This window comes from Rhyacophila brunnea, unplaced genomic scaffold (genome assembly GCF_057557595.1).
Source record: "Rhyacophila brunnea isolate RB1 unplaced genomic scaffold, BYU_Rbru_1.0 scaffold_8, whole genome shotgun sequence".
NCBI classification, from domain to species: Eukaryota; Metazoa; Arthropoda; class Insecta; order Trichoptera; family Rhyacophilidae; genus Rhyacophila; species Rhyacophila brunnea.
The window spans coordinates 29,498,945-29,521,308 of record NW_028233350.1 but is presented as its reverse complement, the minus strand read 5'-3'; the positions used below and the strand labels follow the sequence as shown (position 1 = coordinate 29,521,308).

At 32.1% G+C, this 22,364-nt stretch overlaps 1 protein-coding gene across 1 annotated transcript in view; it reads left to right on the top strand.

Moving 5' to 3' along the window:
- The window catches only part of Trpgamma (Transient receptor potential cation channel gamma), a 422,855-nt gene that overhangs the window by 346,397 nt on the left and 54,094 nt on the right, over positions 1-22,364 (top strand). The window contains exons 7-11 of the mRNA XM_085958711.1: positions 1,047-1,236; positions 2,530-2,712; positions 6,988-7,222; positions 12,738-12,884; positions 21,103-21,358. Coding sequence (XP_085814837.1) covers positions 1,047-1,236; positions 2,530-2,712; positions 6,988-7,222; positions 12,738-12,884; positions 21,103-21,358 — 1,011 coding nt within the window. The remainder of the gene's footprint in view (positions 1-1,046; positions 1,237-2,529; positions 2,713-6,987; positions 7,223-12,737; positions 12,885-21,102; positions 21,359-22,364) is intronic.

The following is a 22,364-nucleotide window of genomic DNA, read 5'->3' as shown; positions in this document are numbered from 1 at the left end:
TTTTTACCAGCAACATGTATTTACTTACCTGCGCAGAATTTTCAAAATTTCTAAAAACAAAAGGCGTTAAAGAAACCCCTACAGCAGCATTTCTCAAACATATAACATACTAGTTCTTTAGAAATATAAATTTTACCGAGTACCACAGTTTCGACAACGAATTTTGAGCCCTTTTTTATGTTCTGACTTGCCAGTCAAAAATTACCTTTCAATTTCAGATTAAAGTATTTTTTTCTTTTGACAATGCCTATGTCTGCACGATTTAGTATTTCCATCAAAATTGTAGTACCGAAGTGTTAAATTACATTATTTTTGACTACAATACATATTTACTACGGTACATAGTAGCCCCTGTGATACGCGTATCACACGTTGGGAAAGACTTATGAATAAATACAAAGCCAAAATTTATAACAGTAAGACTATAAAAGGTAGGTCCGTAACTATGTCCAAAAAAATGTTACATTAGAATCAGTAGTAACTTTTGAATAAATAAATATAGTCAAACAAATATTCTAGTGTAAAAAGTGTGTCGACGAAAAAGTCCTTGACGGAAAATATCCAGCGTAAACCGGTCGGGGTCTCAAAGTCGATGAAGCGGGTAAGGGAAAACTAGTCCCGATAACTGCATTCCAGCGACCATTTTATGTGCAACCTCCAAACCAATACAAATTTAACGTTTTACGTTGTAACCATCCATTCATTTTGCTTAAAGCATTCGCTCACAACTATGCCCGTAAATTCTCCGGCTCAATACGCAAGTGAACCACCATTTTTTTTTCAATATTGTTAATACATTAGTTCTAATTTTACAAAATTATTTTTTATGTATTTTTCTCTGTATTATAATATAATATGCGTAATAGTTTACAAACAGTCAATCATAGTGCCACACTTCTGGCGTATTATAATATTTTTTTATTGTATAATTCATATAATATAATCATCAATACTTCATACCGCAATTATTATGAAAAGTTTATACCACCCGTATAAATCACGTAAACCCTACGTGATAATAAATAATTTTTTTTTTCTATCCTTAGATGCGGCTGCGATGAATGCGTGACGTCACGCCAGGAGGACTCCCTGCGTCACTCGAGATCCCGGATAAACGCGTACCGTGCCCTCGCCAGCCCCAGCCTCATCGCCCTCTCCTCCAAAGACCCCATCCTCACGGCCTTTGAGCTCTCTTGGGAGCTGCGGAGGCTCAGCTTCATGGAGCACGAGTTTAAGGTAACCTACTCTCTCTGCAAGTTTGTTTTGTTGTTGTATAGTTCAGTCAGTGGTGTGAGATTTACTACACGCTGTATATACTTCGTGTGCATATACGAAGTCCTAGTTACTATTGTGACCGTCACGTAGTCCAGGTAGATAATTCGTATTAGTAAGATTAAGCTACAGCTTTCATTATAAACAATGGACTTCAAACTTGATGGATTTTCTGCAGCTAATATAACAATATAACTTTATTATTTATTTACCAAACAACAATTATATACATACATATTATATATAAATATATTGTAAATGTAAATTAAAAAATATACTACTCTACAACAATAAAAGCAAAAAAAACTCTAAAAAATATTATGATGTAATTATAAAGCACTTACTAACAAAATGCATTATTTATACATACATGATAATATTTATTAATCGGTGGAAGAATATTGAAGCAAGGAACTAGGGACAAAAAAGAGTGGAAAGATCTAGGTCAGGTCTCTATCCAGCAATCAATCGACACTCGGCTGATGGTAATTTAATAATTTCAGACGTAAATAAAAAGAAAAATCTAAATATTTTTTTTTTCTCTTTGATACCTCATAACAGAGAACCTTGACTCTGATTATTTAACCATCTGACAGCAATCTCCACCGTTTTGCTCCATCTCTCCAGGCGCGCTGGGCCTTTGCCAGTGACCTGTGGCATTCTTATTTTAGTCTACCCATCTGGAAGGAGCACTTTCTCGTCCTCTCATGCCTTCGATATTAACCAATATTGAGATAAATAATCATAAAAAATTTAAAGACTAACATTACACACTTGGGCAGATAATGCAATATAATATAATATAGATACTTGGGCGGCTCTTGCGGTGCAGTGCGTAAGGCGCTGGCCTTCCACCCGGGTTCGATTCCCGGTGAGGACACAATATTTATGTGTTTTTCTTAATGCCTGGGTGTCTGTGATTATTCAAAACTCCTAACAACTACTTTGTACGAAAAAGGAAGGACATGGTTATTAATAATTCTAAAAACAAAAATATAAGTACTTGCAGTACTTCCATAATTATATTTTATCGTAAAATGACGTGCGAGAAAGTGTTCCCTCATAATCTGATCAGCTTAAAAATATATTTTAAATCAGTATGTAAAATAAGCATACTAAAGTGGTATGCTAATTACATATTATATGCATATAAATATTAGTTACTCGATAACTAATAGTATTAAAATGTATTTTTTCACCAGTCAGTTATGTGATCTCAATTAAGATATTTTAACTTAACGATGTATTTATCTACAGATAGAATACCAGGAGCTCCGAAAGCAGTGCCAGGAATTTGCAACCGCCCTCCTGGACCATACGAGGAGCTCTCATGAACTTGAAGTGCTTCTTAACCATGACCCCACGGGCCCCGCTTTCGAGCACGGGGAACGGATGCAACTTAACAGACTGAAATTAGCCATTAAATTGAGACAGAAGAAGGTAATATAATTGTCCCTTTATTGTCACTGTCACGTTTAACACCCTCGCACACACGAACTCGACGCAACAGCGACTCGTCAACTTTATATAATATAATTTAGTTGACATTCATTACACATGTGTTACTTAGCCACTACACTGATGCACACAAAAGTGGCTGTTGATGATTGATTATAAATAAAAATCGTGCTAGCAATTATTATACTGGTAGTGATGCAGCATACCTGTCGCTTTTGAGCATTAGCACTACACTATACATGTCAGAATGCACCAGACGACAAATATCTTTGTAATAGTAAGGAAACTCTTCGACTTTTTCTATCCGAAACCACGATTTAAAACACTCAGATCCCAGGATTAATTTGCATAATATGGTATTTCGTTAAAAAATATCCTACTTTTAATTTTACCAGTTAGTTCAAATAAATTACTTTTTTCACTTTATCTAAAATTTTGTAGACATTGCAGACAATATTAATTTTCTTTATAATAATCAAGATTGTTACTTTAAAGTTGTTTTAAAAATTTACGAAAATACTTTGTTGTAAATCAAAAATATGGATTAGGGGTTTAACAACATTATAGAATTATAAAAAAAAAATCCTGTCCAATTATAACACAAAAATTGTTTTTGAATGTTAAATGTTACTAACTTACTAAATACTAGAAAAAATACTACTATCGAATAATTTTCTACCAGTTCCGGGATTGAAAAAATACTGACCCGAAAATTAAAAATTATTTCCCGAATCGTAATCCTTCACTTATGTATGAAAAATGGAACTTCATGAAATCGAATAAATTAGTGAATCTGTACCGTAGCATTTATACTTGGTTATTTATTTAACTCCAGTCTTTCAATCCTAAATAATTATTTCATCTAGATGCAGTAACTTTTGTACGTAGTCTATGTAGAGTACGTGCACCTTAGACTATACGTGCACCCATTTCACCAATAATGAATCTTTATAATAGGCTTTCAAAACGGTCGTTAATTTTCAATACAGTTTCCGGAAAAAAATCTTCTATATTTATTTTGGCGTTATACCAAGAAGTATGAAACTTGTTTTAAAACTTACGAGCTTCTGTCTAACTACAGTTAGTTAGACTGAAATATGTAACCGCTTTTTTTCTTACAAATAAAATGTATTCAACGAAAAAATATGGTGTGAATAATACCGGTTCCTCTCCACGACTGAGTATTTTAATCACCAAAGAATTCAGTATATTCCGCACTTATTTAATAATAGTAAAAAAATATAGAAAGAAATTAAATATAAGAGAGAAATTACTGTTAAGATTCTTTAATTCGTTAATAATTATAACATTTAAAGCATACTGTGATGCAACTTGGTAACATTGATGACACACTATAGTTCTTGGGGCGCAGGTTTGAATCCCGGGTCTAGCAAATTCACATGTTATTTTCCAATCTGTTTTTGGACTCAGAATATGTACCTAATAGGTTGAACAAGTAGCTAACGTGCATTTCTCGTAAAACAAAAATCTATTAATACAACCTCTGCTCTGTCGAGGCTCATATGATCTTCTCAAGATCGAAAATGTCAAAAAAAAAAAAATGATGCGCGGGCGCAAAAATTAAAACATAAACATTATTTTAAGCTTCATTTTCTTTTTGGAAATGACATAATATGCTGACAACATCATCAAATTAAAAAATTTGTATCTAAATTATTATTGACAAATTCCTCTTGACGTCATCTACAATTCTTTCGCGGCATCCTTGATGCCGCTGATCATAGCCCCGTAATGGGGGGGCTCACAGGTCTTAAGCCTAGATGCCTAGCCATAGAGAGGGTCAAGCGTGGCGGGTTGACCAGCTATGTGAGATAAACACAGATCACAAATTTGCTATAATAGTAAAAAAGTCGATTATGGTGTTATTTTTTTATCTTAAGAATATTAACATGTTCAAAGGATTTTGCGATGCAATTTAGTGTGATATGATTGATATGATTAAAATGACAACTTAAGTGTAGCATTTGAAAAACGATACTATAGAGTATCACACTGATAGATAAAGGGGTCTCCAAAGATACTGGCCTGAGTACCATGCGGCTGATCCATACACTTGTAACTGGAGTTTCCCGACTAGCAGAACAATTTTCAATAATTGAGATCGAAATATCGTTATATACAATATTTAATAAAATTTTACTAACCGAGTATTATCTACAATATTACGTGTACCCTGTATAGTCTGTTTTACGCTAGTTTTATAAATATTGACTTACATAAGTGACCATTTAGTTCTGCGTTTCCGCAAATGGCGTAGATACCTAATTCATTATGAAACAGATACGTATTTTAATCAGATTGCTTTATTACAAATACTGCGGGATTTCATTTAATGTTGAAATGCTATATTAATTGAATTTTTAATGTTTTCTTACATAATGCTTATCACAATAAATGATCAAGAAAGTGGCAGCTTTCGAGAAATGATCAAAGGGAGAAAAAAGCTTAGTAGAAAGACCGAGTAAATGAAAACGGGTAAAGTAATTGTTAATTATCCCGAGAAAATAATGAGCGAAATGCGAATTAATGAAAATTGCTATAATGTTTATTTAGCGAAAGGTGTGAAACAGAAAATTCAAAAAGATAATCGCTTATGTCGGGAGGCGGGTAATAAAATGGAAATGATTGAAAATTAAATTAGGCTTTACAGAAATGAAAATGCAAAAAATCATCATGAAAATAAAATATATTCAAAATGTTGTTAAGAATAAACACCGTAGATAGACATGCGATGGAAGTCGGTAAAATATTTTTTTAATCATTAAAACATCACTTAGTAATATTATGCAGAGTGACATTTTTGGTGTTGTATAGAATTGGAGGATTTATCTTAATATACTACTTAATATCAATTTAATTTGTTAAAATTATTATGGTTAATAATACTTCATATTAACATAGATAGTAAAATGCTAGAGCTTGGGGTCTCAACCTTTTTCAAGTCGCGACACCCGTATAACCAAATAACCTGCAACTCTCTACTTATTTTCATACAAATGCATCATAATTAGGGAATCCAATCCCGAGCCAAAATTCTGATCCCGGGATTTCGGGATTACAATTTGACAATCCCGGGATCCCGGGACTGGTCCCGGGATTGGGATTTTTTTCCATTGATAATATAAAATTTTTATATTTACAAATAACATTGATAAAATCGGTCAAAAATAAATCTAGTATAATTTATACTATTTAAGACATTTATTGTTAATATTGTATACGTTAAATCTTGGAAATACACAAGTTTAATGGAGTAAATAATATTGTAATATAAATAATAATGTGAATTTATTATGAGATTGCTATTTCTGATAGTAAAGACATAATGAATAGATCAGCGAGATTTAAAATAGTAAAGCAAATAATCATGGCGTACTTATGGCCTTTCCGCTTCATAAATCTAATTAGTCAGCCAAATATGAAACTGCCGTAAAACGTATGATATCATGGTGGAATTACTTTGTTAAAAGTGCGAAGCATTGTTTTTTTACCAATCTTTCTCATTTTTAATAATCTATGTGAAAAAATAAAATGAATCGGCAACCTACACATCAAACTTCATTCAAACTCAGTTTATTTCGAATGTAGTTATTTTGTATTAAAAGTATTTTTTCTGTTATATTTTCCATAAAAATTGATAAAAAAATCAATCCCGAAATCCCGGGATTATGTTTATCAATCCCGGGATTCATAGGTATCGAAAATAGCTCGGGATCCCGGGATCCCGGGATTGGATTCCCTAATCATAATAAGATAGCGAAAACAAGTACATAAAACATATTCATCAAATATAATTTGACATGTAGAATAATATGTAGATTATGACATTGTTATTTTTTACTTTAAAATATTTCATTTTTATTCTATTGAATACTTTGTTTTTATCTTTTCCACAGGTAACTGATTGTTTATTTATTGTTTGTTCTTGTCACTTATATTGATCACAAAAATACACATAAATTAAGATAAACTAAATAAATGTAAATATGAACTTATGGTGATTTTCTATCAAAAATTGATTAAAACTTAACATTTTTTTTAAACTATTTATTAATATTTTGTCTTTTCAATTTACCACTTACTCTATTTGACTTTTTGACTTCATTATAATTGTTTCAAAATCATATTTTATATTTAATTTATATTATAGTTAATGTATTTTAATATACTCATAATACAAAATGAAACAAATATTAATAAAAAAAACAATGGCCGGATAATCGTGTGTTTCATCAGTTCGTAGCTCACCCCAACGTTCAGCAGCTACTGGCTTCGATCTGGTACGAGGGTCTTCCCGGCTTCAGGCGGAAGAACATGCCCCTACAGGCCCTGGAGATCGTCAGGATCGGGATGATGTTTCCACTCTTCTCGGCCTCGTACATCCTCGCGCCGCACTCTGCCTTAGGAAAAACAATGCGGAAACCTTTCATCAAATTCATTTGCCATTCGGCGAGCTACTTTACCTTTTTGTGTAAGTACAACAGTATCGTATTTCCCCTGTTATCTCTGTTAACTGTTCGATGTTAAAATAAATAAGATTTGTTTTCCGCTTACTTCTTTTAGTAACGGCGATAACTAACGTATAAATTATAAATTGAGTCAGTGTATTACTTAGTAGAATTTCATTTTACAATTGTAGGTATGTATAATATTAAAATCCATAAAAATATTTTTTAGTACTTTCAGTTGTAGCACCATTTTTAAAACTACAATAATATAAGATTCGTCCTTACTCATATTATATTCTGCTAGTATGTGAAACATAAAAGATCAGTTAAAATAGGTCAAGAGTCTTGGTATACATAATAATTATAATATAAATAGGTGTTGTGTTCGATGTGTGGGTTATGGTGTTGAGGATGATGATGAAGATGAAGAAGTCGAAGATGTATGCAGGAGCGAGTTTTATTGGGCGTAACGGTTGGTACAATAGTATGGTACAGCAGTTATGTTTCAATACTAAACTTATGATAGGTACGGATCCGAGGTCCGCATCTCGGTACAATTAGATGTTGGGCGAAGCGATATAGAGACTGCGGTAAAAACAGACTGGAAACGTATATGCGAATGACATTTTGATAAATCATTATTCGTAATTTATACAGTCGAAAGTAATACCTAAACATTATATTCTAGTATATAATTATATTGAACGAGTCAGCGGTTTAAATATGAGTAGCTGTGAATTTTATTTATTATTACAGTCATAATATAATATGATACTATGGGAATGGATATAAGACTAATTTTCCATTGCGATACCGAATTTAATATCGCCAATCAATCTGCTGATTCAGGTAAACAGTTGTTTACCGGTATATGAGTCCCTTGGGAATTTATTGTTGTGGTCGAATAATTTGATACATTAAAAAAAGATATAATGATCAATAATATACTGACAGCTACATACCCCCTTTCCATAAATTACAAAATTTCTATACTGTTAGTAATTAGTAATAAAAGCATTTGGCTTAAACAGAAAAAGAAAAATATATTCAAATACAAAACTTTAAAAATAATATAACAAATAAAATTATAGAACTACTCACATAACAAGTTTTATTGGAATCGACAAAGCACAAATCCGTACAACAGCTTCTGGTTTGCCTGATGTATGGTTGAAACTCTTCTGGGCAAGGCATACATATTGTAAGACTCTACAATATTCTCCATGGTTCTGAATCTCGTCATCCAGTAGTACCCAATTGGTAAAAAGCACCTAAAAGTTTCACCTCTAGATCGAGAAATTATTATGTTTAATTATTGGTTAAAGCTCTCGCCCAGCAAAAAAAAGATTTATAATTGAAGCCCAATTGGTCTATGATTATTTCTATGATTTTTCTAAGGGATACGTATTTTTATAACGGTTTTCCAGATAGGTATGTATTTTAACAAAAAAATCTACATTTTGAAATCCTGTGTATATCCAGATTTTAATAAAAAATATTTATATTATACATATTTTATTTACAGGAAGATTCAAGATTTTCCTTCTTATTTATACTACTTAGTAATTTTTTCACATTCTAAATATACTTAAATAGATATAAATGAAAGATTCAGTTTGTGTATAGGTAGGTAATATATTAACAAATATGAATAGTATATATGCATATTATCGATAATGATATAACAGCCGAAAGAGTAACGAATAAAAATAATTTTCGTGAAATTAAATAATATTAAATTGTCGTAACCTAGGACATTGGGAAAAACCTTTTCTACATAGACGAAACTTAAACATATGAAAATGAGGCAAAATAAAGCCTTTACGACCATAAATTTTCATACAACTCTGAAAAGATAAGAATATACGTCTGTTTGTTTTTTAATACAAAAATGACAGTTGCGTCGAACTGAAACTTGTTTCAGCAATTATTTGTATAGGAAAGACTCCTTCTGGAAGAACAATCAACATCCAATTGAACATACTATAACCAATGTATATGTTATTTACAAATAATGGTTATATTTTTATACCATCAAAACATATTACATAAATATGCATAATTATTCTTATTATTTAAAATAATTATAAATACATTTACCACAAATCTCACGTATTTTAAAACTCATACAAGAAGGTTTCATTCGGTCTTATTGTTGTTATGCCTTTTATAAATTGATCTAATAGTTTCGTCCATTTACTTTCGTATAAATGTTTTCATATAAATAGCGAAAATTATTTTTAGGGACGTTTTCAGAAATGCAAAGTATAATTTACATTCCTTTATTTACGTTACTTGAACCAAGGAAAAGAGCACTTCAAAAAAAAGAAGCATAAAATCGTCTCCGGTTGTATTATAATAATATTATTTACAAATGATAGCTAGCTACCTTTTCTTTCGCCACGAAAATTCTCTGTCTGTGTGTGACAGATTTATTTGCCAGTCGAGTTTGCGCAACAGATAAATAAATGGTTTGTTTCACCTTGCTTATGTGTTTATCTTGTCTGAGGTATTCGCCGTGCAAGCAATAAAACTTACCTTTGTCTTCATAGGTGATAGATGGCTTCACCAGGAATTATTATCGTATACCCCACGTATACGTAACATAAGAACATAACATTGTTTGAAAATACTCCTATAAAATTACACTACCTAGGTACCAATTTTATTGATGAATTTTGATAACTAAAACTAGGAAAGTATGAACTAACCAAGGATGTTGAAGAAAAATAGATAAAGCCTACATAGTAGTTTATATATCATATTAACTAAAATAATTTACTACTACTAGTTGCTAGGGACTTTAACAATCGACTATTTTTTTAACTTAGAATGTTGAACCATACTGTAAAAAAACGTTAAAATACTTCAAGAGCCATGAAGTTCCATTTAGAATATGTTTACCATAATTACCTATCACTTCATCGTGAACTTGGATGCGTATTCTTTACATTCTCGATGCTTGTAAATGTGAGGATTATTATGTTCGTTAATTATTATGATGAATAATTTTATGTAAATAATGACGCACACGCATTCAACTGCAACAAAAGTCAAGTATTAGTCGAACTGATTTTGTTTCGTTTCATCGTACATAAATCAATAGGTACTTTTTATATAACATACAGGCGAAGAATCATTACCTTCGCGTTTTTTACCATATCTATATTTATTTAATAGTTATCTCACTTGTAAAATACGCATCTGGATATAACTTTAAATCTAACGTTTTTTGAGAAGGCAAGCAAATAAATATTTCTCATAAAGTAAACTAAAACTATTTTACGCCAGATTGTATTGAAAATTATTGCATTGTTGATTGTAGACATGTGATTAGCAAATTTGTGGGTTCCGACATAACTTTGTAGTTATTTTATGGCATTTTCATTAATTGCAAAAAATACGTTCCTTCTCAATCATTGTTGTCGTGAGAAGAATGCTTGAATGCTAGTTTCTATGAATTTTTTTTTTAATTTTGAGAAAATTTTGCATTTTTCTGATAACTTTTTCGAAAGTTCGAGGTCGAGAAATTTTTCTTACCTTATCTGGCAAATAAAAGTTAGCAACACTGTATAACCAGTAAAAAATAGAGAACTTGATTCACAAAATGGAATAGAGATTGTGATCGAGAAATCTCGGCCCAAAAATTCTCAAAAAATATTCAAAAAAGCAAATTTCGAATCTGGTCAAATTATTTTTTAAAATTTCGAGAATTCTCATTTCTCGAAAAATTATTAATGAGATTCTCGATAAATCTAGAAATTTTCACTTGGCTAAACTGTCGACCACAACCGGAATTTCTCAAGAAATTTTGATTTCTCTATTTAAAGAAAGGAATTGACTCTACACGGAAATTCTGAAAAAAAAATCTAAATTTCCCGGTTTTTTTTGGTTAGATTTAAAAAATCAAAAAACCAATATCGAATTCTTGAGAAAATAATATAGGTACCTATATTCTTGATTTATACAATTCTCGAATCTCTAACAATGAAAAAAGTCGAGAAACTACAAGTTGTAGGTGTGTGGATATTTGTGTTTTTTTTTTAATAAATGATACGTCATAGTCCATACATGTTCTCCTACACAATTTCTTCATACATATATTCTTTAGATTTTCCGCTTAGGACACTTTTCTGTCTTCATTATGCCTGACAAATGAGTTGTCACATACAAGGACCTCCTTTTTATACGGGAGAATTCTTGCTGTGATAACAAAAACAGATAGGAACTCCACCTAGCTAGTACCTATGTATTGTCATTTGTTTTTCTTTCATTCATATTGTATGCCGCCGAAATAAAACAGCTGAGATTGTTGAACACGACACGAAAGCGATGACTTTGCTAAAAAAAAAATACACCGGTTTTACTCAGAATAGGCTTTGTTAACTTTACTTACGCAACTTATTGTTAGTATCAATCAAAGTGTTTGGACTACACTGAAAGTTATTCATATGATCTTGTTTGGCCAAATTGTTTGTAAATATAAAATATAGCGGTAAATTTTGACATTTCGTTTATGTTAACAACTTACGGATCTATGATTTATGATATAAATATTGATGGTTTTGAAAAAATACGACACCCAGCAGGAATCGAATCTTCATCTCTCGGGATTCGTGCTCACGCACATTGACCACAATACTATAGGCCAGGGGTGGCGAACCTATGGCACGCGTGCCACTAGTGACACGCGAGATAATTTTGCACGGGCACGCGACTGTTTTATCTTGAAGAAAGAAAAAAATCAATAATAATATACAAAAAGTTTTAAAATTAAATATACTTACCCATATATTATACATAATATTAGCAAAATATGACAACATAGCCATACGTTTTTCCTTCGGTTTTTAATATTATTTTTACCAAATCGATGCGCAGATCGCAATATACAAAAAATAGCGGCCCGCGGCTAAATTTTTCACCTAACAAAACCGAGCCGAAAGTATTTAATATTTCTTTCTTTCATTTTTACCCATGAAAAACTGTTTGGCACCAGACAGTCAAAAAATATTTTTTGGGAAATTTTGGCACGCGTATGTAAAAAGGTTCGCCATCCCTGCTATAGACATATTATCGAATTGCGAGAAATTTTAACTAATGGCTCTTCCAATACTCTCTGAAGCGCTTTATAAATTGAGTTACTATTGGCATTCGGCTTGTGTTTTTAAAGCAAAGTAGGTATTAATTACTTTAATTACTAACCATATATATTTGGGACGATCGACTTGTGCGAGCTGATTTCCACGAGAGATAATTGTGTCATTTTGTTAAATTTTGGCACCATAAATGGCGAGAAAGAATGTATTTTCTTATAGAGGCCCAACCGCAGTAACAATATAGCAATAAATCGAGCTCTTAATAATTTAAGTTATGTTTAGATCGTCATGTGGAAAGTATAAACTAAATACGTAACATTATAGTGGTATAATAATTCAATATATCTATATATTACCCATATTGGCAGATTTTCCATTAGTATTAGTGACGGAACTATATATATTAATTACTGATTACCGTGTTTTTCTTCTTCTACAGTTATGCTGATATTAGCATCGCAGCGCATCGAATCTGTGATAGGCGGCTGGCTGTGGGGCGACGCTGGCCAGATGGACGAGGACGTGCCCACCAAGAGGGGATCCCCACCTTCAATCGTCGAGTGGTTTATTCTCGCTTGGGTCAGCGGTCAGTATCTATTACACGTTATACTTTACTACAATCAGAGGCGCAACCGAAAGAATTAGGAGGTGGGTCATATTTATTTTAAAGTAAAATGAAGCGGTGGCAAATACTACATGTCGGTAACGCGCGTGTTTGAACATGTACCGTTTAAAAAAATTTAAAAACTCGGTTAGGTACATGTTCAAACACGCGCGTTTAAATGATCTTACTCCCTACTCCATTTATCGTTTGTCAATTTATGGCTACGGCCGTATGTTGTAGCTTAACCACTGGGAAATGCCAATAGAAATGGCGTATTTCAAAAAACACTACCTTATTCTTGGGTCAATAATTATTATAAAGCAAACAATATTCGTAGGATGTTTATCACATTTGAATGGTCAAAGGCATAGCTTATAATCAGTATCTTTAGAATTATCTTCAAATGTGTTTATCGTGCCCATTTTTTAATAATAAAATACCTAATTCTTGCCAAATTTGGGATCAAAAAGATTATGAAATATAATTTTTTTATAGTAAATATGTCACTATCATATAATGTTATCATTAATTTTACTAATGGTTTTGTAAATGCGTTTAAAAATCAGTAAATCTAAAAAATCTTAACACCACTGCACATGGACGTACCGAAATATGACTATATTCTAAAATATTAGAACGAGAGGTTAAAAATAATACTATTTTATGTAATAAAAATACTTTATGCAGTCACCAAATGTTTAAAATACATATAAAGGATAATAATGCTTCAAAATTATATAAATAGATTATTTACAACGATTAAGGAATGTCCAGGGTTATAATTCTGAAAATACCATAAAAGCTCCATTTTGACCTACGCTGAGCATGTGGGCCGTCAAACCATATACATTGTATTTATAATATGCCTGCAGTATAAATGGGAACGCGCGGTAAATTGCTATTTTATATTATTTCACTCTTGTTCAATTTACTTTAATATTATTTTTCTTAATCATTCATATTTCTCCAAAGTGCGACGCTTATATCATATTATGTACATATAAATACTAGAGTCAATAATGTGATAGTATTTTAAGGTGGTGCTAGTTTTTCATGTTATAATTCCATTATTTACTTGTAAAATAACTATTAATAAATTGTACATATTATTTCTATAATATTCGTCACTGCAATCAGGTAATGGCAAATATTACTTAGTCCTACTAATAATAATTTTAACATCACTCCTGATCGTTTTAGACATATTTTTATTATAAAAAACTTCAAATTACGTAAATTGATAGATCCGCATACTACGGGAGCGTAAAATGATATAATAAATTTGGGGGCGTAAAATGATAAAATTTCAATTGAAAACGGAAGTGCGATTAGCTTCACTGAAGGGGATTGTTAGTTCACAGTTTTAACATGTAGACAAGAAGTTCTTGTTCGTTGTAATAGTTACAAGATTACTAATGCATATTACAACGGCAACCCACTGTGTGAACTTTTTAATTGTTATTATATAGTATCAATAAAAAAAAACATTATAAAGCAAGAGTACGTATAACTAAATTAGGTAACTCACAGTACGTAATCATGCCAATCATGTGGATGCTACTTAATACTTTTGGCTGCAAAGCCTCGCCCTGGAGATCGCCGAGTATTGAAAAACAGTTTTTATAAATTTTATCATTTTCATCTGGAAAAGAGTCAAATTCTTTAAATACGGTTTTGCAATTATTGAAATAACATTTTATTGCGATTTTAACCCATGGTTATATATAGACTTTCATGGTAAATTTTTATTCAATTGAAATGAGCATAAACGATGTTTTTTTATTGTATATAAATAAGTGCGTACGATAAAAAATAGCATAGATCAGCGCTCGAAATGGACAGGAACGCACCGGAGCGCCGTTGTGGTTCGTGAAATTCCAAAATATACCGTTCCGGCTCGTGGATTCATTTAAAATTGCGTTGCGGTTCGTTAGATTGAGATATTTATGTGTGAATGTATCTTTTAAAGTTTTTCTCAAAATTAAAAATTAACGAAGTTATGTCATGCCGGGCGTGCAAGGGTTAAAAATAAAATTTATGACATCCCTAAATTTCTTTCAATTTTCTTTTTTGTGTCGATACATCCGTGTCTAAATGCATTGTCTAAACACTCCAAATAATTGCATACTTACATAAAAAAAGTAACTACAGCTGCAAGCTACAAAAGAATTGTGCCTTTGCTGACATTGTTTGAAAACCTTTTGTACTTAAATAACTTAAATTCAATAAAAAATAAAGTTGGCACCTACATATTTGTATAATAATTTCTAAAGAATGAAATATCTCAGTACAGTCTCGCTTTTACCTTTGACTGGTATGCATTGCAAATTTACTTACCTACTAATTTATTACTTATATTTTATTGTGAGTGATAAAACTTATTTATTTTCATCGCCATCTAATCGCCGTGTTAATTTTATACCCACGTCTATTTTTGCGGGCAAAATTTTCGGTGGTAAAATTAATATGATAAAGTTTGGTAATTTAAATCGTACAATTCCGCTAAAATCTACTTATTAGTGATAATCGCTTGTTTTTTAAAACATTTTGTATTATTTAAATTTGTTCTCTTAAAATTTAGTTAAACATCTCAGCAGGCGATACCTTTCTATATATTACATATAAGTATATTTTTTTGTCGTCGGTATCCAAACTGATTTAACATATAATGCTGTTGACCAGTGGCCACAAGCAGAATTTTTTTCGTTTTGAAAATGATAAATATGAGTGGATATTTATAAATTGTATGAAGGTTTAATTAAGTAGTAGGTACTTCATGTAAATCTGCTAAAAAATTAAGAATTTACTCCGATAAGCATTTAAGATCGACAATACAGTTGAAACAGGGTTTTCTGATTCAATGTCATTTCGACAATTGACTCGACGTGTTAAAAAATATTTATGACGTGTCCTAAACCCTTATTTTTACAATGAATAATAAATAAATGCACCATTATGCCATTTTCCTACAAAAATGTTTTTGGTATGAAACTATTGAATAGCCTACCGTAATTAGTTTATTTTTAAGGGACGTTTCTATTGTGTTATAATTACATACGTTTTAACTTGCTACTTTAAAAATAATAGAAATAATAGATACCTACTATGTAGAGAACTTTTAGTTAATTTTTGTTTGTAAATTTGTTTTAAAAAAAAAGGAATATCGTCCAATAAAATTATATTACTATCATAATAATAAATTATTGTTCTGTATTATCATTATTCATCACCGTGGCAATAATAATGACTATAATGAGACTAGGTAAGGACAAACATCACAAATTGAATCGTTTCGTTTAAAATACACTCACAAATTAGGTAGGTACGTGTTCAGTGCGGACATCTAATAATTTTAGATGGTAGTCATAGATTAAATAAATACGGTGGTAAGTTCTTTAATCTGAGGTGGTAAGTGTACGTATATTACAATAATGGTAACCAAAGCATCATCATTGTAACATATAGGTCATGGTCTCCACAACAAGGGGCTGAAAGGGCTCTAGCCTGGGAGCCCGTGCTCAGGAGGAGCCCGGCGAGGCGAATTGACCAGATAAGTGAGATAAACACACATCACGAATTTGCTTTAATAGTAAAAAAAAGAATTTTCTTACAATACTATTATTTATAGTTATGTGGTTATACGAAACAATTCTTAATTGTTTATCAATACTCGACATCTCCATAATTCGTATGGATGTTTTAAAATATACAATAAAACACTAAATATACAGATTATTGTTACCCCGTACATACTGCCTTTATTCTTAGCGATAAGAAGGGGGTCCCACCAAAGATCCTAGCCTGGGGGCCAGCTTCACGATGTGGGGCCTATGGTATAGGTATATACATACATTACAATATTAGTCCTTATAATGTTGAATATAGGTAGGTACCTACTGATTAATGACAATTTTATATTATTCTATAGGAATCGTGTTTAGCAACTCGAGTTGCACCTTCCGTCATGTTTTATCTTATATAATTAATGATACTTCTTCTTCTACCCTGTCATGTCCTAATATTGGGGCATAGGGCAAGCATTGGCGCCACTTCCCTCGGTCCATCGCCATGCGCCTCCCGCCATGTCAGACCTGCAGCAAATAGGTCGCTTTTGTAGCACCGCTGCAGGGTGAGGGAGAGGCGGCCACGGCGATGGAACCCTTGAGGCTGTGCCACAAGGGTACGAAGTGCCGCACTCTTTGGCGGCATCCGAAATACGTGTCCCAGCCACGTAAATCGTCTCTTCGTGATAACTTCAATCACCGAAGGCTGCTGTGCTCACGAACTCGGGTATTTGTAACGCGGTCGTACCAATGTACCCCTAAGATTCGGCGGAGACATCGATTCTCAAAGCTCAAAAGCCAATAATTAATGATACACCATTAGTAATTTAAAATGCTATAATTACGTAGTTTGGTGATGATGGCTTGAAGCTTTTCTTAGAAGTAGGTATGGCCTAATGGCCCTTATGGTGGAGAAGGTACAAAAGAAATCTTTGAGGATCCTTTGTTTGAAGCTGTGTGTATGCCATCCATGGCTTTATCCGATTGATTTATCTTAAGAACGCTTACACACTGTGTTCAACCAAATCGCGTCGGATATTGGTATATTCCTCTTGCGTGAGAACGAGTTTATGTGAACGATTTATAAATTCTTTGTTTTATAACGTCTTAAATAATTAAATGGCGTAGTTAGCTCTATCGGTGTACAGATATGTACTGTATAAATTTTGTATTTACTCGTCTCTGTATAGGTTCTTACTATTTTTTCTAATAGTTGCTGCATCTATTTCTTTATTTTTAAACACTATTTTAATACTATTTCTTTGATTTTTTTTTAAATATTCTGTGCTCGTCTTGAATCTATAATCTGTAAAATTTGTTATATGTAAATTAATTTTTAATTTGAATCTTTATGGTAGGTATGTGGATATGTTGTTTTTTAAGTTTAATTAATTAACAAACTGAACTATCCCAAATGAGACAGTAATATAAGTTATAAGCAGTGACGAGTGGTGGTAGAAGTAACATGCCTGCTGATTATGGGTGGTAAATAAAGTAAGAGTAAAGAATAATACAATTCTTGACGGTATACTTTGTTGAGACGAGGTTCTTTCGCCTGCGGCGCTGACAATCCTTGCCCACTTGCTCAATATACATCCACGTAAGAAGTTCAAAGTTTATTGTTGCATTTATACATCCAACGTACGTACGTATGTAAAGAAAAAAATTAAGCATACCGTTTTTTCGGAAAATTATAGAGCGTTCCTGTTCGTGAAATTTTCCATTTCGAGCACTGGCATAGATACATGACAGGTAACTATAATATACTACATTTATTTATGTATCACACGTTTTGTTTCTTCATTTTTTCATGCCCCTCCACAAAATTTCTGCTGCGCCACTGCATCTAACTAAAATATAACAAACTTTACACTTCAGAGAATTTTCTAAACTCGGATATCGTGTCTACTGCAATATAAAATTTAAAGTTTCATATAAGGTGTGGATACCTATCTATTACATACATAGAATAAATGACCTTAATTCATAAATAAATATAATGGGTTACATTTTAGCAGAAAACTTAGCATACATCATGTCCACATCCATGTTTGACTTTAAGAAGCTGAGCCACCTGAAATTTATCCCCCCATTAAAATGGCAGCCATATTTTCCAAGTTTCCCCTTATAAAAGTTCAATTATTTTAATATTTGCAAGTTATGTATCAAATTATATGTTTTTGAGGATATTGAATTCAAAAAAAGTTATAAAATATTGTTGGATATCCATAGGACGAGATATCCAACATGAGCACCAAAATGGCCATGGTATAAAAAATTAAAATAGCGTTAAATAAAGATACGATCAGAATAGATTAATTTAATAATTATTTTAATTTATAATGAAAAAATAAAAAATAAACAAGACACTAACCAATCCATAAGATATTATAATACCTTTATAACATTTGCCTTTAACCATATAGTTACACCTAAATGACATTCGTGACGTATTTTCTACTAAGTATACCCAAAATCAATTACTCTGACATATAATACAAAACCAATATACCCCTCGCAAAACATGTTTATTATTATCAACCTGTTACAGAAGACAGGTAATTTTGTTCAGTCACAGGTTAATTGAGAAGCAAAGCCTCAATTTGCGGTGAGAGAGCGCAAAGCAATCATGAACTTATAATCAATCAGTCTCCGACATTTATTGGGCAGATGCTGTGGTATTTGGTTTTCGCTTTGACTTGTCTGTACCAATAACAATTTTAGACTTAGATGCTCGTTTAGTGCTCGAGGAGACACGCTGACATATCTGTCAAAGGATTTGGAATGTTTGTTGGGACTTTATAATACTTTAATTCTTTAATAGAATTTCTGGAAAATAAAATCAGTCCTTATGGAATGACTTATTATTGGCGTTAACATTTATAAATTTTCGAGTTTAGACAGCAAGGTATTTATATATAAAATATCTAGTAAATACTCTTAAACTTTAATATCATTGTTACCTCTTATTATTTATACTTTCGTTTTTAAAATAAATCTTTTTACACCTTTACGGTGTGGAAAGATATATGTTAATAGCAAGCGAGAGAAATCACCTGGACTCTTTTTAGTCGTGGTACTGGAAGAAGATGTTTCAAATAATATGTATTATCAATCACATAAACGTCTCTCCCATAAACAGTGGCTGTTTTCCTTGAAGAGTAGAAGGTGTTCGCTTCTTCGTATTAAATGTAACGAAATTTTGTCAAGGATTTTGTTGTTAAATCTAGATTTTTGTATATATATGTAGACAGTATGATTAACTATTAAGATATATATTTTTGGTACTGTTCGGATATACGGAATACAGCGGAAAACGCATTTTGAAAATAGCCGATAAAGTGGGTTATTTGTTAGGTTATCCTAACCAAACCTAACCGAACCTAACCTAACCTAACCTAACCCAACCTAGCCTAACCTAAACTAACCCAAACTAATAAATAATCCAGTTTATCGGCTATTTTCAAAATGCGTTTTCCGCTGTATTCCGTACAACCGAACAGTACCATATTTTTTTTTTTGATTCATTAAGAGTTTTGGTACATGTATAAGTAGGTCAATTTTACCAAAGTTAGCTTATTACCTATCAAATTCAGCTTCTTCCGCAAGTAAAATTAGGTTAACATCGAAAGTAAGTTTCAAAGTCACCAATAACCGTATTGATAAATTCTCTTACCAATAGCAAAATATTATGGTTTTATAATATTTAGAATTGGGAACGGCAAGGCTGGCAATCCAATTTATGATGATCAGTTAAACCAGTGATTTCCAACCAGAGCTCTGCGAGCCGTATCAGGGATTCTGCAGGGCTGCAAAAACTTACGAAAAATATTTATATGATTTTTAGTTTAGCTTATTAATGTAGCAATAATTGTATACATAGGGGGTTTTAGCTGTAGTTATTAAATATTGTATACTTACAGGTACCTAATGAGTAGTTTACGAACGCCACATCCTAAGAGGGTGACAAATTAGTCAAGGTATGCAAAACCAGCGCTCGAAATGGAAAATTTTATGAATCGGAGCTCTTGGTAATTTTCCGAAAATATTAACATATTTATGTAATAATTTTATGTAGGTTTTAAATAAAAATAAGTGTTTTCGATATTTCGTTTTATAAAACTGTCAAATGGAATAACAGTATTGAGGCATACAAGATCAGGGTATACGTTATGTTGTCGGCGACGCAAATGAAATTTCAGGTTTACGTCACATCATAAACATTGATTCTGATAATTTCGTATAAACTTCACGAACCGGAATGTAATCGGTATTTTATTTATTTATTTTATTTTGACGTAGTGATAATCTCAGGAGTTTCAAGAACAGGATCTGCGCTCCGGTGCGTTCCGATCCATTTTGAGCGCTGCAAATAACATAAGTTTTACGATAATGTTTGTACACACAACATTTTCAAGTGTTCCTCTATATTTAACCGCTTAAAATAGTTACGCATAAATAAAGTCTACTAAAGGGTGGTAAGGTTGGGTGTGTCACTTCCTACTGTTTTACACTTAAGTATACCATGATGTTCAAGATTTTTCAAAATGTACCAGAGGTTCCAAAAAATAAAAATGTTGGGAATCACTGATAAAACTATTGAATTGCCTCAAAATGTATTGTCTTATCTCTTACAGGTTTAATATGGAGTGAAGTGAAACAGCTGTGGGACGTAGGTTTAGAGGAGTACGTAAACGACATGTGGAACGTGATAGACTTCGTCACCAACTCTTTGTACGTGGCCACCGTTGCCCTGAGGATAGTCGCATACTACCAAGTGCAGAGGGAGATCGCTATGAGAACCGGAACGGCGGATCTGCCGCGCGAGCACTGGGACACTTGGGATCCTATGCTTCTATCCGAGGGGCTATTTTCAGCGGCGAATATATTCAGGTATGTCCAAATTAACCATCATATTCACAAATGAATTAAGTTAATTAATTATTTATTAAATAAATGTCTAATTCATATTAAAAAGGGATCGCCTGAATGATTAATAAACAGTTGTAAAAAGAGAAAAAGTAAGTATGTAAATAAAATAGAATAGGTAGCAATGGTGCAAAATTTGTTTTATGAATTCATCATCAGCCTGTATATATCCGCTGCTAGATGAAGGCCTCTCCAAGCTGATTCCACTTCTTTCGATCCTGTGCGTTGCGTTGCCACGTACTTCCGCAGAGCTTTATCATTTGATCGATCCAGCCGCCTCTAATTCTACCTTGCGGATGTTTTGTTCCTCTTGGGATGACTAATATATTTGTCCAACAATTATCCCTTCTTCGAGCTATATGTCTAGCCCATTTCCATTTGAGGCCTTTAGCGAACTCTATTACTAATTCCTATTGCATTTCAGTAAAGCTAAATGCATCTCGCATTGTCATTTTATATAAATATAATAACTCAGTATTACAATCACGAATGAGAAAATAATACAACAGTACATTTGAACGTTCGTTTAATAATAGTGTTTTTATTAATATTCACAGTAAAACTACTTCATGCGCTGAAATGGTTTTTCCAAACACGTTTTACTTTTCCATCATAGGTATATTATAGTGCACGATGAAATAATAACGCCGTTAGGCACTTCAAATACCAAAAACGTTCTCGAGTTTCCCGGTCGAAATTTTTCTTCTCGAATGACTCCAGATTGTTTCATTCTATCCATTAAAATTTATGGCCCGGAATGGTATTGTTTGATATAACTAAAGTAAAAGAAAAACGGGCCCATAAAATAAGAAAAACGTTTTTTTATTCAATTAAAACAAATATTAAATCTAGAAATCAAAATATTTTTACAATAAAGTCGGAAAATTGTCTTATCGTCTTGTTGTAACTATTATATTAACACAATTATTACTCCAACTGTTTTTTTTATTAAAATATTTTTTTTAAATTA